The sequence below is a fragment of the Girardinichthys multiradiatus genome, chromosome 9 (assembly GCF_021462225.1).
Source record: "Girardinichthys multiradiatus isolate DD_20200921_A chromosome 9, DD_fGirMul_XY1, whole genome shotgun sequence".
NCBI classification, from domain to species: domain Eukaryota; kingdom Metazoa; phylum Chordata; class Actinopteri; order Cyprinodontiformes; family Goodeidae; genus Girardinichthys; species Girardinichthys multiradiatus.
Window position 1 is genome coordinate 833,659 of NC_061802.1, and position 26,033 is coordinate 859,691.

A 26,033-nucleotide genomic window follows, 5' to 3' on the forward strand; every position below is an offset into this window, starting at 1 on the left:
ATAACCAATAAATTCTCAATTTAAATGATTCCATTATTGTTGCTGTCTCTGGGTCTTGATGTTCTGATGTTTGCATCAGTCCGGACCGGTCCTCTTGTAGTTCTGCAGTTTTAGGAGCTTTATTTTGTATATATCAGAAGCAGCTCTGAGTTCTGCAGGTTCTCACTAAACTTACCCACAGTTCTGAATCAGTTCGTGTTCACAGTTCACATCAGGAGAACTCTGAGCTACAGTCCCAGCTCCAGACTGAACTGGTTCTGATTCTTGTTGATGAGGTCAGTCATCATTTATTTCCCTGTGTTCTTCTGGCTCTGCTCACGTCAATGAACCTGGCCCCTTGTGTCCCCTCTGGATCGCATACCTCCTGTTGTAACCACTAGGCCTCCAGTCCCCATAAAACCTACAGGAAAACTTGTCCTGCCCCATCATCCCTCTGTCTTTGCTGCTGCACAGCTTCCCTGCAGCTTTAGGACCTACAGGAAAACTTCAGTGAATGTAGAAATGTTCCACTAGATGCTTGATGGCATTATGATCCACATGTTAAAGTTCTGACTGGGTAACAGCTCCCGTGTGGACTGGGTCGTCACAGCTGAGCAGCTTTAACATAACTCAAAGGGTCAATGAACCTTTTCAGGTCCACGGTGATGTTCCCAGACCTCCCTGTTCTGCTCTTAATGTTTCTGAGTTCATTTGCTCACAGCTGACAGAACCGAACCCAGACCTGAATCCAGGTGGGATCTCACCTGGATCGACTCCAACAGCAGCTTCTGATGATGTGAACGGAGGAAACTGTTTGCTTTAACAGAGAACACACACACACACTCAGAGGGTCTGCAACTCAATATCAGATGAGATGTGGTCGAACAGCAGACACACACACACACACACACACACACACACACGCAGCAGCGGGTGACCTTGGCGTTGTGCAGCTATTACACAATTCACTGCCAGGCCAATCGAATCTCTCTCTTTCGATCAATATCCTATTAAAGCAGCACACAAAGAGCGAGTGTGTGTGAGCGTGTAGCTGTGTGTAGCTCCCTCGTATCAGATGCAGCTGCTCGCCTCGGCCTGGTTCTGCACGCTGGGTTCTCCTGCCCCATCATCACTCTGCCTTTGTTGCTGCACAGCTTCCCTGCAGCTCATGTGCTGCAGAACCTCATGTTTCCATCTGCTGCTGAGGAACCTCATTGGGCAGAGCTGGACCAGAAAGACCAACAGAAAAAACCAAACTGGCTTTGAGATGTTTCCAGGTTCAGACCTGAAAGGTCTCTGCCCTGAGTTTGGTCTGTAAAGCAGTGGCCTACCAGTCATCTTGACCCCCCCCCAGCCATCAGTCAGACTTGTTGAATAAATTATCTTCTGCACATTTCTTACTAAATGTTTATACAGAAACCAAAAGTCCACAAGAAAACCTTCTGACCCATCTTTTAATATATTCAGTCTTGTAATTCAGGTTCCTTTCAAAACAAACTGGGTTTGTTCAAGCTTGTCCTTAAATTAGATTTTAGGAAGTGAAATAGATTTCCGGTTTTTAACCATCTGATTGAGACAGTTTCAGTATTTAAGCCGGAAAACCCAGTTTAACTTCCCAGATTATCAGAAGGAATCCCAGAAATGTGGATTAGGTGTCAGCATCAGTCCTCTCTAGTGTGACGTCAGACGGAGAACTTTCCGAGATCTGGCTCCAAACAAAGCAGAAAACGTAGGGTTCCTGTTCAATCTGTTCTGGTCTGGTTAGAAGGTTTCCAGAACCTAATGATGATTCTATTGATGGACATCATTTAAATATTTGATTTGCTGCATCTCTACTTGATTTCAACATGTGACCCACCAGTATTTTTAGAGTTATTAAATGGATTCGTTCAAAAAGCAACATTTCACAAGCTTTAGGACATGAGACGTCTTGAAATTCAGATTGAACTGGGCCCGTGGCCCTTAACTTGGGCCCATTAAAACTAGTGTGTTTATGACTTTTTACACATGAAATTAAGATATCATAGTTCATAAATTTGTGCTTTTTAGAAGCTGTGCTCCATGTCGGACATTCCAGTCCTCATCTGACAACTAAATCATGGAAAAGAGCTGCTAGTTGGTCCAGATGCTCAAAAACCAGTAAAAATGACCCAACATCACAATCTGAAAACCAGAAGCCAGTTTAGTTTTTTCAGGATTTATGGAACCAACAAACTCTGGAGAGAACTTCTAGGAACCCAGAGAAGCGATCCATGTTTCCAGCTCAGCCTCACATCCACAACCCGACCTGCTGCACTTCCTGGTGTCAGCTGGAGTCAGATCTCAAGCTGCGTGCACGTTGCTGAGACGGCTGCAGTACACACACACACACACACACACACACACACACACACACACACACACACACAGTGTGACGGGTAAACAGAGGACCAAGCGTGCACGTTGGCACTGACACAGATAACACACACACTTTTCCTGCTGGGGGGTTTGATATGAACACACACACACACACACACACGGGTGGAGCACATAGGAAGGCAGATGACCCACTTGGCTCAAAGAAAAGACGAATGAAGCTCCTCCATCCCTCCTCCATCCTGCCCTGGGTTGCCCTGGGCAACACACACACCTGGTCTGGTGCCAGCAGCAGATGGGCCCCGCTGCTCGCCTGCAGCAGAGATCATCATAGTAATAACCGTGGTCCAAGAAGCTCTGAGATAAAACAGCTTTGCTGAGAACCAGATGGAGCAGAGTATTTAAACTAGAAAACAGAACCAGCCTGGACCTGGGACACAGAACTCAGGGAGACATGGGGAGAGCGTGATGAGGATGTTAGGGCAGACCTAATAGAGAGACAAAGGGTGAAGGGATGGAGAAATGATGAACATGTGATGAAGCTGAAACTTTTGCACAGTTACAACAAGCTCCCTCTACAGGCAGCAGAGGTCATTACAGAAACATCTGTTCTCCAGCTGCTGGAGAGATTTTTCTGCAACAGAGCAGCTCTGAGATGATTCCTGTTTGGAACAGGTGGCATTCCTCAGGGATACCATGATCCAGTCCACACACTAAGAGTCCTCTTATGGAGCTGATAGATGGCAAGGAGAACTTAAACTCTTGTTCTTGCTCCAGCTCTCAAATCATCTACAGACTTCCCGTTTTCTCCTACATATTACTCCACTGCTCCACTCCTAAGTTCCTTTCCAACATCCCATACTGGAACTTTAGGAGTTCTGACTCTGAAATGCTCTCCCGGTCTTCACTGGAAACGTTGCATCCCTGGAAACCTGCTGAAGAAACCTGAAACCTGTCCCTCCTGCAGCTGCCTCTGCGTGGACTGTTCCTGGGTCTGTCTGGCTTGATTCTGGTTCTGATTAAGTTCCCCTAGTCTCTGTAATAATTATAACAATCTGCACCACCTTCTAGGCTTTCAGTTTAGCTCCGATGTTACACTGTAGAAGCATGAACTTCCCTGCTTCCCTTAGAGGAGAGCTGGGTGTGTGTGCTCCTGCTTGTGTGGCTGAATGAGGACCATTTGCTGTAAAGTGACGACATTTTCATGGTCCTCACTTGCTGTTTTGCCAGGGGTTAGGTTTAGGACTATGGTGTGAATTGGATTAAGGTTAAGGTCAGGGTCAGGTGTGCTCTGATAGGGTCAGGGTTAGGCCATAGAAAGGGTTGAAAATGAATGGAAATTAATGAGTCAATGCAATGTCCTCACAACATATAGTAAGACAGGTGTGTGTGTGTGTGATCTCTGCAGGGTGATAGATAGATGGAGTGAGCTCATGGTGCTGAGCTCAGCAGAAAATTACCCACGAGGTCCTGTCACTCCTCCTCCTCCTCCTTTCATACCATCACGCTCAGTGTCAATAAAGCGATGAAGAGGAGGGAGGGGGAGTGCTGGAGGCCAGGGGATAGACGGATGTCCGGGTTTGAAGCTGATTGCTGCCTTTATTCTGCAGAGTTCACTAAGTGAAGCATTTGACAACAAAGAGAAGAGGCTGACGTTCAGGAGGAGGAGGAGCAACCCTCTTCTGGGAGAGGGGCTCGAAAGTTGTAGACAGAGTTAAAGGTTCTGGTGTAAGAGAACTGAATAAAATCTTCAGTTGTTAATTTTGGGTCAACGTGGACACCTACAGTATGTTCTGATTCTGCAGGGAACATGTGGAGCTTCATCTTGTTCCTGATCTCAGACCTTGTGGCTGAAGAAGCTGATCTTGGTTTCTAACAGGTTGATGTTTGCTCATTATGGGCTGCATCAGATGTTTGACTGATAAACAGTGTGTCATAGTGTTGGAGATCACAGAATCATCTCTACATTCTGCAGAACATCTGGTTCTGTTGGTGGTTTCATCTCTCTGTCTGAGCTCATGACTTCCAACTGATAAAGGTGGAGCAGTCCAGGCGTGGGATTAACCGGAAGAGCGGTTCTGGAATATCTTCCTGCAGCTGTGTCTGAAATGCTGAACACTGTTCCCAGAATTCCCACTAGCTTTCCAACTGTCTCATTTTATGCTCAGAGAATCTCCCTAAATATGAAGGAAGAGATTCCCAAAGCTTTCTCCTTATTTCTGATTTTCCTTTCAGATCCGTGTTTTTCTTACAGATTCTGGAAAAACCGTTGCTGACGTTCCTCATGTTTTACATTGTGTCCTTTCAGATCCCATTTTCTTCTTTTTATGTGGACCCTGCTGCTTCTCCACTTCCATACGTTCTCATAAACAACTGTACCAATGTGTTCTGTCTGTCCATCAGCTCCAATCGCAGCTGGAAGCGGGCCGAACTTTTCCCTGGCCGACCTGGACAGCTCATCCTACTACAGCATGAGCCCAGGACCCATGAGGAGACCACTGCCCAGCACCTCCTCCTCCAGGTGAGCATACACCTGTTCATCAGAGCTATTCACCACCAGAACCAGGAACCAGAACTGATCCACATCGTTGGTCAAACATGATCCCGAGTAACCAAACAGTGTGTGTGTGATGAGCTTTTCAAGGAAGGAATGTTTGCTGCTCCGCCCCTTTTGTCATTTCTTTCATCCTGATAGGATGAGAACAGGTTAGAGGCGGGTTTAAGGAGACCAATGACCAATCAGAACGCTGTGAGTTAGCAAAGCCTTTCATCTCTTAAAGTTAGGAGTAATCAGGAAGTACAAGAATCCATCCACCGGAATAAAAGTCTGGTTCTTGACCAAGATGAGGGATGTTCACCGGGAACCAAACATCTGCTAGAAGCTGACTGCATCACAGCCTTTAACTAGTTCTTTGTTGAAGCACCTTTAGGTTCTGTTTCAGCATCCAGTCTTTGCCATGACTCAGTCAGTATGAAACGTTGTGAGGACATTGCTTGTCCACAGTCCTCTTACCTTCAGCTATTCCTAACCTTCAGTTTTCCTCTCATCAAGTCTTTATTTGATTGATCTGGACTCAATTTCATGATAGAAACCTGAGGTCTAAACTTTTGGGTCTCAACAGAACTTCATCCACACTCCAGTTCCATCTGAAAAAAGTAACCCCAGATCATGATGCTACAGCCACCTTGTTTCACTGTTGGAATGGCCTGATGTTCGGTGTTTTTTCTTCTTGGAGTTGTTGTCCAGAAGTTCCAGTTCCAGAACATACTGTTCCACCAGATTTATCTGGGCCTGGAAGGGAAAGAGTTTTTCTGTCTGGCTCACTAATGTGGGATTGTTTTGCGGTCTTCCCCTGACGGATACCTATGAACGGTGAAATCCTTCTGGTCCATTCATCCTTGGAGGATCCGTTATCCAAACTGCCAGGAGAATCCATTCAGGACGGCTTCACCATGGGTGATGTCAGGTGTGACCTCATGAAGACTGACTGTTGAAGCAGAACCAGAACCTTAAAGCAGCTAGTTAACTGCAGGAGTTGTTGAGGACAAATATCACAGCTTGAAACATTTTACTGTGGTGTAAGAGCATATTTGAGAACCTGACAAGATGAAGTCTCTACAAGCTCCACAGAAATGTGCAACTAAATGTTTTTTCCCTGTTTGAAGGTCCGGTCAGGATCATAACCTGGTCTTTCAGAACCAGAACTTCTTATTATGTCAGAGTGATTGTAATCTGAGACTGAATAATTATCACTTTCAAGTCAGAAGAAGCTTGTTAAATTCTCACATCTTTAGGAATAAAAGCCTGCAGGATGAGGAACAAACACACACACACACACACAAACCAACACACACACGCTCTGCGTTGCTCGCAGGGTTTGGCCTGACCTCTGCTGTTCAATCGATGCGGTCGCAGGAGTCGTCTGTCTGCTCAGCTACCTGCCTTGCAGCTCTCTCTCTCACACACACACACACACACACACCAGCCTCTACGAGTGAGTGTGTCTTTGGTGACTCCACCCACTTCCATAGGGACCTCCCACACACAAGTAGCTCTGTGAGGCAGAGAGGCGAATCTATATAGAAATATCTACTGCTGTCGGAGAGCTTTCATTCACACACACTGTTTAAATGAATCAGAGCAAGCTTCAGGTTGTATCCGGAACAGGAGAATCCTCCACCACGTTCTTCTGGTTCTAAAACAGTCAAGTAGAACCTTGGACTGTACCCGGCTCTGGTCTCTGGGCTCGGAGACGGTCCAGATCCCTGCCTCCTGAATTGCAGCAGAGCAGCTTGGTAGTAAAACCAGATCATGCTCAGTGTCCAGATGCTCCCTGAGAGCTCAGTGGCTTTAAGGCTGAACCTGCTGAACTTTACCAGCCTGTTGGTCCTGAATCTTTCCTGGGTCAGACTGGTGTGCTGATGGTCAGGGTCTGGACTAATACAGAGTGAAAATGGTCCCAAAGCTCCAGGAAACCTGTAAAAATGTTGAAACCAATGTGCCATTCTGGTTTGCGTTGATCTGTCACAGAAAGTCCCAATAAACTGCTCATTCCCAGAAGCTCGGCTGCAGATCAAGCAGCAGTAACAAGTCTACTGCCTCTGTCTGTGTGCAGCTCTGCGAAAAGGATAAAGTGCATGGAGGAGGACGTGGACAGTCCGGGTGAGGAGTCCTACTATCCAGGTCAGGGTCGATCCCCGGGCAGCGGCAGCCAGGCCAGCAGCTGGCATGACGTGGAGCCAGGTATGGTGTCGCCACAGCAACCACATCTGCTTTAATGATAGCCATCTAACCCCTACTAACCCCCATCAGCTCCAAACTGATGCTGCCACGGGACAGGATGTGGGCGGGGCTTGTAGCAGTCAGCTGTGTGTGTGTGTGTGTGTGTGTGTGTGTGTGTGTGTGTGTGTGTGTGTTTGTGTCCATTGGACCTGCTCAGAGAGGTGGAACTGTCTTCATTCAAGGTAGAAGACTGGAGGGTGGAGCTTAGCTGTTGACAGGAAGTCACCAGATCCCTAAAAGGAAACGAGATCAGAGTAGAGGAGACAAACAGATGTCCATGTTGGACAACAAAGTTCAGGAAAATCTGCTCTATATTTCATGTTATTGGTTTAATTTAGTTTACATGGACGGAGTGTCCCTCTGTTGTCTCTCTGCATGTATTTTGATTAATAAATTACTGAATTGTTTTCAAATTGTAAAATAGGTTTTAAGAAAATGTAAGTTTAGTACGATGATTATAATTATATCCGACGTGTTTTTTCACTTTGTACAACTAAATTTGAACTTTTAAATAAATTATTATGCATAAATAAACATATGCATTTTGATACAATTTAAAGCTTAAAAACATAATAAAATAAAAAATTAGGCAGTGAAGTAAATGAAATGCACCACAGAGATATAAAAAATGAATTTGTAATAAAAAAAACAATATAATCCTAATAATAAAAGTGTTACGGTGTTTCTCCTCACACACACCCCGGTGTTCAGATGTTTCCTCCACCTGTCTCCCTCTCTCCTCTCACTGCTTATATTTATGCTGCTTTTTCTTCTTCTTCTCATTTCTTTTCTTCTCTCCTTTCCTCCGTCTCGCGGTGGAAAGCTGGATATAAGCTGCGTGGCTCTCTAGCTAGCTCGTTCATCTCCCGACAAGGTAAACACAACAACATGGCTTTGTACGTTATGTCTCCATGTGTGTGACCCCGTCTCCTCTCCTCCTCCTCACCTCTGATGATGGACAGATAGATGTAGATGGTTTGTCTTTGTGTTGTCTCGTTCAGTCTGCTGGATGCCCACCCACCAGTCGTCACCTGTCTGCCCCACCCACATGTTAGCATGCAGATGACATCATGTTGGCTGTGTCTTGGTCCATGTGTTTGGACGGAGCGTCATGCTGTGTGTGTATGTGTGTGTGTGTGTGTGTGTGTGTGTTAAGATGGGTGTGACTGAGTGTCATTAAAAGAGCGCATGCTAAAGGAGGGTGGCTCCTGCTGACCTGTTTCACTTTCACCCAACAGGTTGGAAAAGGTTTTTTCCTCATATCTGAAGATCAGTCCAGCTTTGTAAAATATTTCTTCTCCGTCTTTATTATGTGGCACCTTTTGTTTTGTCACACCTATGGATAATACCCCAGAATTCATCCTTTCAATGCTGAGAAAGTGGTTGATTTAGTTAAGTTGAACCTGCTTGCTGTGTTTTAAAGATTGGGTTTGGACTTTAAGTACTAACCGACCCATCCCCTGATCTTGGATCTAGCTACCGAACCCTTGGCATTATCCCTGTGTGTAAATTCAGAGCCTTCAGGCATGATAAATGTTAGGTATTATTTAGTCAACTCAGAGGTAAGAACGATACAGTCAGAGTTACTTGCAGCAAGGGTAGCCCACTTTGCAGTGAAACTACAAAGTTTTGACACCCTATCTCTTTATTTATATGCACAGTTCAACAGACAGTTCAGACAGGGTGTGTGTGAGACAGAAAGGAGGCTGGTTCACACAGAGATAACAATGATCTCACACACACAGGGAGGAAGGCATAGTGCAGGTGCCTTGCAACACAAAGTTTTTACATGAGTGATAACAAGTTTTTGCACCCATCCAACAGTCCCTCCTTTTATCACAAGTAAAAACATTTAATATAAAAACGAATAAGAAAAATACTTTGTATGAGCAGAAACCCACGGACGGTATTATCTGGGATATATGTGCAACAGGTGTTATTCAATAGAACACAAACGCCCCCCGTTGATGCTGTTAGAATATCCAAAGCCATGCGGTTCTGAATTATCATGGCTCACATAGCGCTCATTTCTGTGTTTTGACCCTCTTCTACTATTATGGAGTTATTTAGAAACAATCCAAATCGATAACTTAAAGTTTCCACGCGCAGTATTAATTTGCCCACACCTAACCAGGGTAAGAGAGATAATAATGTTTTATCATCTTTAGACCAAAGTTTAAATTCATCTGGGACATTTGTTCCCCAAATGGGGTCATGTGGTTTAACATCTATTTCCCTTTTTCATCTCCTATGTGGTATAACTATAGTCTGCTTACTAAGTACCACAGTGTGATCTGATGTGAAAACTGGGGCACATACACCATACCAACTGGGTGGAAGTACATAATAAGCGTTATTATCACATAACCATGCCACCCCTTCTATCCAGTATGTGCCGTTTCCGGGATTATTCCTGTAAGTGTAGAAGTAGTTACATTTCGTAGTATTCCCTACAAAATGAGTATGATTCCCTGTAATATTTTGTCTTATGCAGTGTCGATGGTTTCCGGGGTCTGTTACATATGCTTTGAATGGTTCTGATTTCCCTGTAATGTTGAGAGGTTGCCATTGTTTTCTGTCGCAAGTGCAGTTTTCTGGGTCACAACTGTAATTTAATCTCTGGTTACTGAAAGATTGGTCTGGCATAAGAAAGAACTTTTTATTTGTATATCCTATCAGGCCCATTGATATGGCGCAACTTGTCTCGGTGAGGTTCATAGCTTTGACATATATGGTGGGGCCTTGGGAATGCACGGGCATTATAGAACACACATAACAATCAGTTTTATTTTGAGTTTTAGCTGTGTCATACACATAACGATACCAGTAATTTTGCAGAAATGGGTGTGTGTCATGTCCTTCCGTCAGTGGTCTGAGATGGGTCCCGTCTGATGTCCATCTCTTCTGGTTCGGTATCACCTCCTGTGGATCCTGCTTTAGATAGAGAAAGAGTCCTGCTACCAGAATTAAGCTCAGGCTTATCAGTCCTGTCCACATGTTACAGAGAGCCATTTTATAATTGGGCGCAGATCAGCTGTTTTCTTCACCGGTTTGAGACGCTGGGCCATATGGGTCCTCCAACCCCTTTGAATCCGGACTTCCTTCTGCTACCCCGTCGGTTGGTTTGGCTCCTGTAACGGCAAAACTGGCTTACAGTGGCTTTTATGGATCCAGGAAGGCCTCTCTGCTATTTTCAGAGCTGTGGGCATTGTCAGGAGTATTTGAAACGGCCCTTTCCACCAAGGAGTGCTCCAATCCTTCCGGTGGAGTGTCTTAATCAGGACCAGGTCTCCAGGCCTCAGGTCGTTCTGTGGGATAGGAGCAGAGATTATCGGCAGACCACTGGACATTTGTTCTTCTTTTGTCTGCAACATTTTATTCATCCACTCAGCTAATGAAGTTTCCTGTTGTGCTTTCTCTATTTCATTCATGTCAGAGGCAGAGGAAACGGTCTGCCATGTACTATTTCTTTGAGAATACAAATTCACATCATCAACTTGGTGTCACGTGATCTCAGACTCAGAATATAGTGGGTGGAGTTATACAATGATGTACAGTAGGTGGCAAATGGAGTAAGACCAGTTTGATTATTCTCATCCATAATTTAACCAGGGATAGGCATTCGGGCCATGGCCTCCCTGTTTCTTCCATTGTTTTCCTTAATCTTTAACTGAAACCCTAATGCATTAGAACTTAGTTCTATTAATTTATTTACAAAATGAGTTCCGTTATCTGACCTTATAATCTGTGGGATACCATATGTGGGGAAGAAATGTGTCACTAGGTTCATCTATTACAACTAGGCAATATTTCTTCCCCCGTGTTTGCAACAACTTATGCATGATCTGCAAAAATGATTTGCATAGTCAGAAAAATTTATAGTGTAGCATTAATGCTTTACCAGATGTGACATATTCCCCCCTTGACACGTGGGTCTTCCCAATGTCTCACTGTAGCCGCTGTGTTGTATAACTTTTTTGGGAGGATTGGTTTATCTTCTATCTGATAGATGTCATCTTTTTTCTGCGCTCCTCTCTTTAGCCAGGCCTTTATTTCTGTCTTGGTTGCTGACTGTTGGGCGTCTTTCAGCACGTCTGTGTCTATAAATAGCAGATCTGACATTTTCTCTTTAATAGGTTGAAATGAGTTAGTTCTGTCCCTGATGATGTTTTAAAACCTCTATTTTGCCAAATCTTAGCATGGTGATGTACTGATCCGAAAACGTATTGGCTGTCTGTGTATATAGTAAGTATTTGTCCCTCATGTAATTCACATGCTCTTACTACAGCATATAATTCTGCTGTTTGGGCTGAGCATGTATTGGGTAGAGATTTAGCTTCTATTATCCTATCGATGGTTGTTACTGCATAACCAACTCTATTCTTTCCATATTCATCTTTAGATGCTGAGCCATCTACAAACACAACACATGAATCTGGTATAAGGGTTTGAGAAATGTCTTGTCTGGGTTTGGTGTCTTCTTCTTTGCTTTATAAGAATGTGGTTTTCCATCTTCTGCAGTAGGTATTAGAGTACTTGGATTTAAAGGGCACATCTTTTTAGAGTTATGTTTGGCTGTGATAATAATAGCGATGTCAGTGTGATATGTCTTGCATGTAGCGTCAGGTGCTTCTCTTAATATTCCTGACTTCAACATATCTTGTATTACTGGCTTAGTATCTTCTTCAGCTTCTGGCTTTAAGGGGTATTGGCGGACTGATGGCCTTTTTTCAGATATTAGTTTAACCTTGTATGGTGGGAACCCCTTTATAAGCCCTACATCAGTTGATGATTGGGACCACAGTTCAGGTGGGACAGCAGCTAAGGCAGGATGCATGTTGCTCTCTTTGCTCTCAGCTAAGCCCTGTATTTGTCCCTCTGCCTCATCTAAATGTGTCCTTGGATGGACTTTGACTATCCACCCTAGAATGAGCTTCCAGATTCCTGTATTAGGATCTACCTTCGACAGTGTCAGTGCTATTCCTGCAGAGGTTTAAAGCCTCTGTTTTTCCAAATTCTTATTATTCTTTTTTATCATATTTTATAAAGTAAGTCCTTATTACATTTAAAAATGAGATCACTATTTTTGGTAGTTGCTATTATTATAAATAATGCTTGGTTTAGTTCTTATTAAAAATAAAAAATAAAAACTCACTCACTGATGAACACAAAAAATGAAGGGCATATTATATCTTATAATCTTAGTTTATCTTACCCAGTTTTATAGATACAACATACAGTTTCAGTCAGCTTTGTATTTAGTTCAAGTAACTAAAGTTTGTTTCAATTAAATCAAGTTTTCTCTATTTCAGTCCAGTCCAGTAATTCTGTTAAGGTTTATTTAATCTTATGTTAAGTTTGAGTCTAATTCAATCATTTTGAACCTGACTGGAAAAAGTCTAAACATCTGTTAAAATCTTTTTGTTTTACTATAGAGAACTGACCTAATATTATTATGGTAATGTTGAGGACTCTAATTTTTACATAACATGAAACAGACATTTATTTCACAAAAACAGAAAGTCAGTTGCATTTGGAGAAGATCTCAGATTAAATAAACTTAGTTAGAGCTTCAATCCAGGTTCATTTTGTGTCTGCAGACTTTAGCCAATTTTTCTTTTCTTTTTTTTTTATACATAAAGAGCAAGATTCAAAACATTTTCAAAAGGCAGATTGTGGCAGAATGTAGACAAAACTGCTTATTGATTGACAAAATAACATTCAAGCACACAATCACCATATTAAAAGGCTCTACTTCTAGAGAATCACTAAACTTCTGGGGTCCGGTTTTGGCCCGCGGACCTTGAGTTTGACACATGCAGGGTAGAGTTACAATCTTTTTTTCAGACCTTTCAGCAGAGACAGGCTTCTGCTGTTTGCAGAAGTTTTATCTTTGTTTTCAGGCAGCTGCATCTCTTTGTCAAGGTCGTTTCACAGAGCTGAAATTTAACTTCTCTCAAAGAGGAAAACTCAAGAATGCAAACAATCTGAGCCAAATATGGAATTATTTCCCTGTAAAATGAATCTTTTGCATTTTATCATGATATTGTTAGTAGTATAACACCATAGAATGATTTTTAAAGCACCTGTTTCTCACTAATGCTTGCCTACAAAATCTTTTACTCTCAGATTACTTCTTTAACAACTCTAGTCATTGTTCACTGGGTTGTCCAGTTGGACAGTTTCCATGTTGTCCACATTGTCACCTCCTCTTTTAACTTATTTTACCACGTCCTCTAAAACCACCTCTTAGTCTTTATAATTTGGGGCTACCTTGGTATTCTAAACTGGGATGGGTGGCAGTCCGCCCCTCTTTATTTGTTTTCAGTTAAGCTGAAAGTTTTTTCCTGTGCTTTTCTTAAGGCCTCAGTATTATGGCTATGTCAGTTAAAAGCTGCTCTTATTGTTGTTTTTTTAATTCATCTTTTTGTTTTAATCTGTTTATCAACTGTGAGCACTCAGGGACTGAAAAGTCCCCTTTGAAATTATAATCTGGCAAGGTTTTTTATTGTCTCTTGAATCTTTTGAATGCATAATCTCCAGTTTAAGATCCCCGTGTAGTTTTAGGATTTCAGTGATAATTAAGTTACCTGAAAATCCGTATTTTTATGCCATTGTGTACATATTTCTGTTAAATCAGAGATTTTTCTCTGTCACTTCCCCATTGTTCTTTGTTATTTTTCTCTTTTTAGTTTTCATTATTTCTAATTTTAGATCCCCTTGTAATTTTAAGACATCCTTTGTATCTAATTTGCCCAAAAACCCATGTTTTTTATTTTTTATTCCATCTATGACAGATCATACCTGCTCCTTTTACATAGTTCTCCATAAACTTTACCTCCCATTCTAAGTCAATTAGTTTACTTTGTTTCTTCCCCATTATGTTTTATGTTAGTTTAATTATAGTATAAATGTCCCAGATAAAAGGTCACTGGCATGAGACTTTAAGGAGAGGACATTAACACGCCCTTCTACTGCGACTAATTCGCAGCAGTGTTAATTTTCTGGAATGAAATCCGACCTGAATCTCCAAAGTCACCAGTACGTAGTTTTAATCTGGGCAAAAGAAAACACAGGACTAGCAGAATCCTGCTATGATTCTATTAAAATGCTTAGTCCTCCAAACACACACAACACAGTCACACAGTTAGTTTCAGGTACCTTGTAATTTTTCTAAGTTAACTTGGTGTTATTTTATGAGCTCAATTTACTCCGTTCTTTTTACTTTTATAGCGCTTATTCTATTCCCTCGCAGGGGAATAACCCTTAGTCGTTTTATTTGGCCCCCTTCTTGGCGGGGCCCTACCTTAATTTGTCACTATTCCTTTCACGGTGAAATAAAACCATCCCAATGCAGCGTCCTTACCGGCGACGCACTACCAACGACTTTTAAGTACTTTTCTTCTTTTATTTATATAGCGCTTACTCTATTCCCTCGCAGGGGAATAACCCTTAGTCGTTTTCTTTAATCCCCTTCACGGCGGGATTGTACCAAATTTGTCACTATTCCTTTCACGGTGGAATAAAACCATCCGAATGCAGCGTCCTTACCGGCGACGCACTACCAACGACTGTTAAGTACTTTTCCTATGAACTGTATTTTAAAACTGTCTCACCTCGGAGTTGACTTCTTGGTGACTCTCTGGACCCTGTGAGAGTCACCCCGCGCCGAGGAAGGCAATAACCCACTGGCCAGGTGTGAATTCACACACACCGGGACTTTCAGCCACTCCGGCTAATGGACGCTGTGCAGCGGTGCTTCGCTCGACGTCAGGCTTCCCCCACGGATCCCAGAGTCACTCTTAAAGCAAAGAGAAATAAGGTTATTGAATTAATCCGGCTCGAAGGACTAATTAATGTTAGGTATTATTCAGCCAACTTTATTTATATGCACAGTTCAACAGACAGTTCAGACAGGGTGTGTGTGTGTGAGAAAGAAAGGAGGCTGGTTCACACAGAGATAACAATGATCTCACACACACAGGGAGGAAGGCATAGTGCAGGTGCCTTGCAACACAAAGTTTTTACATGAGTGATAACAAGTTTTTGCACCCATCCAACAGTAACACTCTTCAGAGATTGTCTTTATGCCGATGACTCATTCTTATTTATTTCCAATCTCCATATTTTTTTACTGTCTGTGTTTTCATTCCTAAATCAGTTTGGTTATTGGCCAGATTTTAGATCTGCAGGAATGGAAACTTTTTCTTTTAAACGTAGAAACACTCAGACTACACCTTTTGGACCTCCCCTTTAAAACTGATGATGGAGTCGGATTCAGTCCAGAACATTTTTCTCACTTTCTTAATTGGTTCTTTTCTTCCTCCATCTGTTGATAAACCTGTTGGTAATCCAGAAATCATATGGATGGATGGATGTATGGATGGATGGTTATGTGGACGGGGTGAACACACTGACTTCTGATCAAATCTTTTGGACTCTTCATCGCTCCTCCTGTTGTCACTACAACCTGCCCTCTCCAGGTTTATCTGCCTCACAGCTTCCTGGATAAAGATCCATCTTTGTGTGACAGAAATTTCTTTAATGACTTTATCAGTCAGTTCATCACAGCTAGATGCTGCCTCCAGGTGAAAATGCAATCTGAAAACCTTCTCCGCTCCTCATCTTCATCATCATGGTTCTTGCCAGGAATGCCGTCTTCCATCTGCACTTTAAAGATGTCAGACAGGTCCAGTTTCCGCAGCACCACTTCCTCCTCCTCATCCTACAGAACGGCTCTCCCACACCATCACCGGCCCATCATATCCGGGCCACAAGGTGAGGTCCAGCACCAGTCTAGAACCCTGCAGCCTTGACCTTTGCTCCCCCTCCTCGTCCACCCTATGTAGCACCTCATTTTGTCATGTGTGTCACATTCCTGAAGATAAACACACCTGTCCAGCTTCGATCCTTAGACCCACACCCCTGATCTTTCGCCCCGCCCACTATTAGTATTTTACCCCGTCCTTTGGTACGTTCCTGTCTCCTCCTGGTCTTCTGATTGGTTGTTGATGGATGAATGGAACCTATGTTCTCAGAATAAAGTTCCTGCTGAAGAAGCTGAGTCAGTTTCAGTCCAAAGACCTGTGAAGGAAGAAACTATCTGAAGATCATCCTCATCGTTCTATCAGATCCTCAGTTGGAGATAAATAATCCCAGTCCATCCATTCATCCAACAGTTAAGCATCAGTCCAGAACCAGGACCCAACTTGTGGATTGTGAGAATCTCCCACCTCTAAAGTCCTGTAGATCTTGAATGTGACCCGAACTCTGTCTCACCACTTTGTTTTTCATTAACTTGTTCTTTATTTGTCAGTGATGCTGCAGGTCTTCCATGAGGAAGATCTCCCATGCTTAAGATCCTCCAAGTGGACCTTCTGCAGAACTTTCTGTCCAGTTATTTTCCTGGTCTAGAGATCAGTTGTGTCCATATTTTTAGATATAAGTTTTCCTTACGTTCTAACCGTCCCACCTCTCCATCCATCCCAGCTCCATCAGGTTATCTCCATCCTCCTCTCCAACTCCTTAAGGAAAGGAGAAGCAGGTTCCAGGTTCTGGAATAATCCTCTTGTGATTCCTTGTGAATCTCAGTCTCTAAAGTTGTACACTCTTGGACCAGCCTGGTCCTTTTCAAACGTGATGTGAAAACACAGAAGATACTGAAAATGCATCAGAACTAGGACCAGTGAAAACGTTGCTGATCTGCTGGGATGCTTGGCCAAAGACCTCCCTGCAGCCCTCCTGATCTGACTGCAATCTGCTGATGGAAACATCTTTGAAGACCAGCTAGAAACCTGTGAAGCTCTTTCATTTGATCCTGCTTCTGTACTTTTCTCTTTTGGTTCCAAAAACAAAAGCAGAACGGATTCAACCTTGTGATTAAATCTACAGAGGTTGGACAATGAAACTGAAACACCTGTCATTTTAGTGTGGGAGGTTTCATGGCTAAATTGGACCAGCCTGGTAACCAGTCTTCATTGATTGCACATTGCACCAGTAAGAGCAGAGTGTGAAGGTTCAATTAGCAGGGTAAGAGCACAGTTTTTCTCAAAATATTGAAATGCACACAACATTATGGGTGACATACCAGAGTTCAAAAGAGGACAAATTGTTGGTGCACGTCTTGCTGGCGCATCTGTGACCAAGACAGCAAGTCTTTGTGATGTATCAAGAGCCACGGTATCCAGGGTAATGTCAGCATACCACCAAGAAGGACGAACCACATCCAACAGGATTAACTGTGGACACAAGAGGAAGCTGTCTGAAAGGGATGTTCGGTGAAGTTGAACATCTCCCATGGCCTGCACAGTCACCAGATCTAAATATTATTGAGCCACTTTGGGGTGTTTTGGAGGAGCGAGTCAGGAAACATTTTCCTCCACCAGTATCACGTAGTGACCTGGCCACTATCCTGCAAGAAGAATGGCTTAAAATCCCTCTGACCACTGTGCAGGACTTGTATATGTCATTCCCAAGACGAATTGATGCTGTATTGACCGCAAAAGGAGGCCCTACACCATACTAATAAATTATTGTGGTCTAAAACCAGGTGTTTCATTGTCCAACCCCTGTAGATTCATTCCAGATCAAAGCAGAGTCCAAATCTGTCCCAATAGAATCCAGTTCAGATCAGCCCGGTTTATCAGGTTCCTGAGAGGAGAATCATCTAACTCCATCAGATCTCACTGACATGTGATTGGTCAGATTGACATCAGGTGACCCCACGTGAATTATGTCTGACAAACGACGAGAACACAAAAAACACCCTGAGGTCAGCTCAGTTGGTGTGTGTGTGTGTGTGTGTGTGTGTGTGTGTGTGTGTGTGTGTGTGTGTGTGTGCTCTCCATCCATTCGGTGATTACTGTAAACACACACACTGTGGATTGTCAGAGTGATAAATCACAGCCGACTTTAAGTGAATTAGTGCAGCAGCTTTACCTCTCCGTCCGTCCATCCCTCCATCCTTCTCTTTCTCTCCCCTCTAATATTTCTAATGTGTCTCTATCTCCACATACATTCCCACCCCACACTGAGTTCCTCCTCAGATTAACATACATCACAGGTTCTAACGAGGCCCCAGCCACTAACAAGCAATCAGACCTTATTAGACCAATCAGGTTCTTAATTATTCTGGCGAGGAGGAGGAGGAAGAGGAGGAGGAAGAGGAGGAGAGAGAACATGTAAAGGAGGAAAAGCAACACAATGGGGTACAGAGAGGATGTAGGACCGGAGGAGGAGGTGTAAAATGTAGAAGATAAAACAAATATTTACTCTCACTCACTTAAAACTGTGCACATATATTTATATTATATTATAGATATGTTTATAATGTTTCATTTTTATTATATTGCACCAACTACGCCAAAAACAAATTCCTTGTATGTCCAAAAACGTACTTGGCAATAAAACTTTTCTGATTCTGATTCTGAAATGATGGAAGTTTGAAGCAACATGAACTTTGTTTTGATTGACAGCTGTTGTGGGCGGGACTTAATGCAGCATTTTCATTGGTCCATCTGCTCTGCTGTGTCTGTCCATTATCACTGATTTGCATGTTGCCCTCACCCCCCCCCCCACCTCTTTTTAAGGACCTTTAAATCTGCTCCCCTCGCTAACCTGTCTCCCCCTCTGTCCCCCACAGCGAGCCCCCACGCCCCCCCCTCCAGCCTCCATTTCTCCTCCTCCCCCATTCTGCAGCAGCCCGGATCCTATTTCTCCCACCCAGCCATCCGGTACCACCCGCAGGAGACGCTCAAAGAGTTTGTCCAGCTGGTGTGCCCTGACTCCGCCCAGCAGGCTGGACAGGTGGGCCTCCTCAACGTAAGCGAAAACACACACACACACACACACACACACACCACCCGTGTGGAGGCGGGGCCAGTGAGTGAGATTTTATGCTGCAGTCTGATAGCTGATATATCTACGTCTAGACATCCAATCGATACGCAGCACCAAACACACACACACAAGTCTGTGTTCACTCGACCTCGGGACGGTCCGGTTAGAAAACAAGCAGAGGGAATCATGTTAAACTGAAATGTGGGAACATCCACAATCAGTCCCACTGAACCCATCTCCCTAAGGTTCTAATGCTGCGATTCATTTTCCAATAGGCAGCAGGATGTTTGAACGGAAGGTTCCTACAGAAGGTTCTGCAGCTAGAGAGTCCAAGGAAACGGGTCCAGGAGACAAACCTAGACTCAGTAGCATTCAGTTATGAAAAATATTCAATAAAAGGGTGAAACTAAAATAAAATACAAAAGATGTTTGGATGAAATCCGTGTTTAGCAAGAAAAAATTAATGATAATGAAAATATCAAATGGTTACAAATATTCTTTAAAAATGACAGAAAATGATTGGAAATAGGAAACTATTGATATAATGAATAAAATTTGTCAAAATAAATGAAAAAAAAATAAAGTAGATAAATAGATTAGACTACTAGATTTCAAGAGAAATATAACATTCTCACAATCCTAATAGTAAAATGTGCATTATTATGTTTATGTGCATATAAATTACTAAGGAACACAGTATAGATTATTATAGTAAAATAAAAAACACAAATATGTTTTTGGGGAAAAAACCTCCTTTAAAAAGGAAAAAATGAAATTGTTAAATTTAACAATTTTTTACTAAAAATGTAGAAAAAAACTATCATAATTCAATTTAAATGAAAATTAAATTAAATAATCTTTATTGGTAATTGTACATGTATATTACAACAAAATTTGTCCTCTGCATTTAACCCATCCCTTACAGGGAGCAGTGGGCTGCCATTGTGCAGCGTCCGGGGAGCATTCTGGGGCTAAGGGTCTTACTCAGGGACCCAGGGGGGTAATCTGTGGGATACAAACCTGGCCCCTTGTGTCCCCTCCAGAACACAAACCTCCTGTTCTAACCACTAGGCCATCACTCTCCTGGTGGGAGCACCGAGTTACAAGAAATGTTGTCTTAAGACACCTTACAAGACAAACCGATCTGGTTAAAGTACACACATATAAACACAGTTACGTCCAAGCAGACAGATTCCCAGTCAGGTTCATACATTCCAGTTAATCCTACCCATCAAACAGTCAAGATTCAGTTATTTATTCAAATTGGATAAAAAGTTTTTCTATCTAAGGAAACCCAGCAGATTGCATCCAGTCAGTGACTTGCAGCATTCACTCCTCCTGGATGAGCATGTAGAGACAGTGGACAGTCACTGGTGTTGACTTTGCAGCAATCCCTCATACTGAGCATGCATGTAGCGACAGTGGAGAGGAAAAACTCCCTTTTAACAGGAAGAAACCTCCAGCAGAACCAGAACCAGGCTCAGTGTGAGCGGCCATCTGCCACGACCGACTGGAGGTTTGAGATAACAGGGCAGAAACACAAAAGGAACACAGAAGGATTGATCGGAATACTTTCTATGGGAAGGAAAAGTAAATGTTAGTGGATGTAGCTCCTTTAGTCGTTTCATAAACGTCATATTCACTACACAGTATTAAATAATTAAGTATACAGCCCCTAAGTATAATAAATCAGGGTCTCTATGCTTGTAAATATTTATTGATCCATGTTGTTTAATACAGCCTAAAAAGCTGTAGAAGGTACATAGGTGGTCAACTCACTAGGAAACTATAACTAAACTGTTTCACTGCCAATCAGCAGAGATGAGCCAGAAGTAACTTTTTCAATTAAATCCTGTTGTTGTGGTTTTGATTGGATAGCATTTTACCTCCTCTGTGACTTTTTATATCTGCATGGAGAGGAATCCAGAGGAAAGTCATAATCAAACTATTAATTTGAAGAGCAAGGTTTTTCCTTTTCTTGTAAAATATTTTACCAACAGTATGGTGGCTCAGGTGCTAGGGGTTCATCCTGTCAGCGGCGAGTTGCCAGTTTCAACCCCGCTCTGTCCATCTCAGTCATTGTGTTCCAAGGCAAGACACTTCATCTGCCTTGCCTCCTGATGGTGGTCAAAGGGCTCATTGACACAGATTGTATGGCAGCCCTACTTTAGTCAGTCTGCCCAGGGCAGCTGTGGCTACAATGTAAGTCTACCACTATCATGGTGCATTCAGACCGACTGTGATTCTAGCAAATTTTTCACCTCATTCGCGTGCGGTTGCTTGCCTGACATTTCGCTCACCTGACATTTCGCTCACCTGACATTTCGCTAGCAATTCGCATGGCCAACGTGCGACAAAGCTCCACTCGCTTCACCGCGTCATCAAATAGGAGGAGATTCTATCTGCTGCTTACCAGGTTCAACTCAACATGGAGCGAGTGACAGTGCTTTATTTATGGAATGCCGAACAATGCTGCCGGTGTCAACATCCTTGGGTTCACCAGATTCTCCAGAGACTGAACCAGTTTAGAAAGTACTACCACCTACTCCCGGAGCTGTGCATGTATGACAGTTGCTTTCAGCAATAGGCGGGGGACGTCCGGGGGGGACGGATGGGAGGTGTACCCCCCAATAATCATTGTAAATACAAAAACATTTTTTAAATGATAATATAGTAATATTTAATAAAAGCACAGCTAAAGTGATCCAAGTTAGATAGTACGTAAAAAAGTTTCCTAATTATTAAAAGATTACGACACCCCTATCCCACAAAGGGGTTTGGTCCACATGCTGTTTCCAACTGGAGGGGCTACCGGCTGCTGCACTTGGCAGCTTGGTTTTCAGTTGATGAGGAAACTGCACCAATGTGTAAAAGCCAGTTAGTCATTTATCACATCACTCGTTCAAAGAGTGCAAGGTTATAACATAAAAAGTTATATTTCTCCCGCTTTGTCCAAAACCAGCCTCTACCGTCAGCTGCTAGCTAAGCTAATAGCCTAGCGTATGATGGTTAACAAGCTGAATGTTAGTAGCAGCACTGATGGGACACATGAGAAGAGAGCGAGGAGGGAAAAGAGATCACTTAGGACAGAGGACAGATTTTTCAAAAACCTCTGTCAGGATGTTATTGTCAGATATAAATCTAATTCACTAAAGTGTAAATTAGAGCAGAATGCAAATAAATTCTGTTAGATGTAATCATAAAGATGGACCATTGCTACCTTTCACCTATTACCATTGTTGACATGGCATGTAGAGACAGTGGACAGTCACTGGCGTTGACTTTGCAGCAATCCCTCATACTGAGCATGCATGTAGCGACAGTGGAGAGGAAAAACTCTCTTTTAACAGGAAGAAACCTCCAGCAGAACCAGAACCAGGCTCAGTGTGAGCGGCCATCTGCCACGACCGACTGGAGGTTTGAGAGAACAGAGCAGAGACACAAAGAGAAAAAAGAAGCACTGATCCAGGAGTACTTTCTATGGGAAGGAAAAGTAAATGTTAGTGGATGTAGCTCCTTTAGAGGCTTCATCTAGGAGAGAAAGAACAAGACAAAGCAAGAGGAGAGTTCTGATGGTACCAAAAAACAGAAATAAGAAAGAAAGGTTCAGAAAAACCATTAAAGAAGTGAAGAAGTACAAACTAGTTTTAATCAGAAAGTATCAGACTGAATTTCCTTTATCTAGACTCTAGGAAAGATCCGTCCAGATTTACAGCTGTGTTCTGACACACACACACACACACACACTATGAAACAGTACTAATTAAAAGAGCGGCGGTCCAATCACACGGAATCATCAGTCGGATCATTTCCGTCCTGATGTCAGGGTCCGGATCGGTCCGATACTCACAGTTCTGGATTTATCACCCACATTTTCATTTTAATGTTTCCATTACAAACCAGAACGTGTTTAACTGAGAGGGTCTGATCAGAACCACCCACTGACTCCCTCGGGTTTTTGTTACATGGTTCTGATCCATTCTCCTTCTCCTGACTCCTCTTCCTTCTCCTCCTCAGCCCAACGGCAGCTCCCAGGGGAAAGTCCACAACCCCTTCCTGCCGACTCCCATGCTGCCACCTCCCCCGCCTCCCCCAATGGCCCGGCCCGTCCCGCTGCCGGTCGACTCCAAGCCGCCCTCCACCTCCTCCACGGAGGGGGGAGGCAACTCCCCCTCCTCCCCCAGTGAGTGCCTGCAGGCTGCAGACACAATTATTTCCACATTTAGTTCCTAATCTGTACTGCGTTGGACCGGATCGGGTAATTCCCGATGTTTGGCACCAACAGGCTGAGCCAGAGCCAAAACATCTAATCCTGTTATTGCTCCTCAATGTTTACACTCAGTTGCTCTCTGACCCAGATCAACTCATCAAACATCTGCACTGAATCTAATGCTGAAGCTGTTTCATCAGCAGCTTTAGAGCGATCTGATTGGTCAATCTGGTTTATTTTCAGTTTCAGCATAAATCATCTGACCTCCACCCAGTTCTCTGTCCTGGGTGGAGGTCTTACAGACAGGTTTCTATGTCACACTAAGCTCATCATCTAGCTGCTTCAGGTGAGGTCCGCCCACCTCTTTACTCAACTGTGTGTGTGTGTGTTCTGTGTAGCGTACACCACCCCGACCACATCTCCAGCCCAGAGGTTTGTCAGCGTCGGGCCCAGAGACCCTGGATTCAACATCCCTCAGCAACCACAGGTAAGATCTGACCACAGCTGGTTTTGTAACATCTGCTGTGGGTCTTAGTCAGGAAGGTCACGCTTGCTGAGTTCTTCTGGGGCTGGCTTTAAACGTCTCAGTGGTTCTGCTCTTCGGGTTTTGGAACTGAATTGTCAAAAAAAGAAATAAAACTTTCTGGGTTTGGTGCATGAAGTCCCAGCAACACAATGCTGGGACTTCAAACAAAGATGAAAATATCAACGGTAAAAAACAACTAAATCCTCACAGAAGATGCCCATTGTGATGTCATCAGACACCGATCACCACACCACTGGACTCTTAGACCTGTTGTGATGATTGGTCAGCTGATCAGTCATGTGACCACTCTGGCTCTGCTGTTTCTCTAATGTGGAATTTTAATATTAGGAACAGATGGTCAGTGAATGCAGCATCCACTTTCATTGTGTGTGTGTGTGTGTGTGTGTGTGTGTGTGTGTGTGTGTGTGTGTGTGTGTGTGTGTGTGTGTTTTTGTCACCTGATTTATGAAGAGTGTAACGATTGGTCGGCCGTGCTTTAACTCATCTCTGTCTCACACACAGATAACAATGAGCTGGGAGTCCTCTGTTGACATTTCAGACATGCTCCATCGCTCTGCTGTGTGTGTGTGTGTGTGTGTGCTGACCTGCAGTGAACAAGTGTGTCGATTTATTGATCCTGTCACAAACCAGCACACACCCTCTGAGAGGCCAACGTGGGCCAGGTGTTTGTCACTGAAACAGTGGCAGTTATTTATTTATCCTTCACCGAGTCTGGGAATAATGAGGAATTCCTTAAATCCAAACTGTAGAGAAGGAAAACTTGAGATGGTGAAAGTCACTGACAACTGACAACTTTTTCTATTAAATAATTACATTCCCAGCTTTTTAAGATGCTTTCTTCTTCCATCCGCGGGAACTTTGCAGCAATCCCTCATTTTAAGATGAATGTCTTGATTCTGTTTGAACAAATAATGTGACAAAATATTAAACACATCTGTGCTGTTCTTTTGGAGACTTACCTGGAGAATGGTCCAAGAGAAGAGTTAGGAGCTGCAGACTCTTTGCTTTATCTGCTGCATATAAACTATAGAATGGGAGCACACCCACCCCTCAGTTTAACCTGTCGGTATTAAGGGTCAGGAAATGAGCCTGAAGGTAGTATCCTTTCATGTAAGTGACCCCGATGGGAGGTCAGTTATATTTAAAGTAAGATGGAAGATTCAAAGGCCTGAGTTATCAGTATGGGTCCTCACAAGACAGCAACAAACAGCCCTTAACAGTACTAACAGCTGAACTTCATCTCTTCTGCCTGCACACACACACACACGCACTCAGCAGTCACTTGGCACTCGCCTTGAGGGAAAATACTGTGACTCTTTCTGCCTGAAATATCCAGTTTTGCTATAACAGCCCAGTGTAAATCCTTTGTTGAGCCATGAATAGATTGCTGGTAACAGATGTTGGGCTTAGCTGTGTTTATGTAGAAACCAGCCAGAACTTAGCTCTAAGGCTGGTTTCAGGTAACGTATCTCAGGGGTTTGAACCTTGGTGGACTTGAATTTAAAAATCTGTGATTTTAAGTGATAAATTGACAACATTTTTAATTTACTTAATTTGGGGGGACTGGTTGACCTTTAAACTTTCATTAATATCTTTAAAACACAAACAACACTACTGAGATGTTTTGCTCCACAAACGTTTGACACCAATTTTGTTCGATTTGAATAAGGTCCGGGAGGGGGCAACTTTAGTTGGGTCAAACACAGCCCAGAACCAGTCTGAACACAGTCCCAAAGCAAACCCGGTCCCGTCTCTGTTTCAAGCTCTGTCTAACCTCATCCAGGTGTGTCCCCAATCCATGTTAATCCCAGTCCAATCTAAGTCTCTCTGTTTAAACCCAACACAAGCCCAATTCAGACCACTTTAAAAGATCACAGGAAGGAAACTCTGGAAAAATTAGGAGTTTCAGATGAGAATATCTGTTTGCAGAGGTTAGGTCTAGGGATCTACCCCTAGACCCCCCCCCAGGAAGATCCTCCATGGTCCTCCAACCCTCTGCCAGATGAGCATCTGCAGTCTGAATTACAGCTTTCAGAGCAATGCTGGCTGTCTGACTGGCCGGTAAGAGTTTCATCTTCAGAGTCTTCTTAGGACAGGGGGGGGTCTGCTGCAGCGCTGGGTGGAGGGGGCGGGAGACACCGACACAGCAGGAGAGAGAGAGCGGGCCAGAAAAGTCCCAGCGTCAGCAAGTTGTATTGATTAAAAACTAACCTTCCAGTCTTCTCCTCTATCACTGCACACACACACAGCAGTAGAATTACAACGAGTCAGGAGCAAGAGGGTCTGGGTGCACGGCAGGCCTGCAGAGCACGTGCACGCAA

The 26,033-nt window shown here is 43.3% G+C and overlaps 1 protein-coding gene across 2 annotated transcripts in view; it reads left to right on the forward strand.

The window, feature by feature from the left end:
• Nucleotides 1-26,033, forward strand: part of nfia (nuclear factor I/A) — a 92,043-nt gene that overhangs the window by 59,408 nt on the left and 6,602 nt on the right. For both annotated transcript variants that reach the window (XM_047375748.1, XM_047375747.1), the window contains exons 5-10: nt 4,738-4,855; nt 6,951-7,078; nt 7,941-7,991; nt 18,759-18,937; nt 22,973-23,138; nt 23,564-23,652. In XM_047375748.1, the coding sequence (XP_047231704.1) occupies nt 4,738-4,855; nt 6,951-7,078; nt 7,941-7,991; nt 18,759-18,937; nt 22,973-23,138; nt 23,564-23,652 (731 nt within the window). The remainder of the gene's footprint in view (nt 1-4,737; nt 4,856-6,950; nt 7,079-7,940; nt 7,992-18,758; nt 18,938-22,972; nt 23,139-23,563; nt 23,653-26,033) is intronic.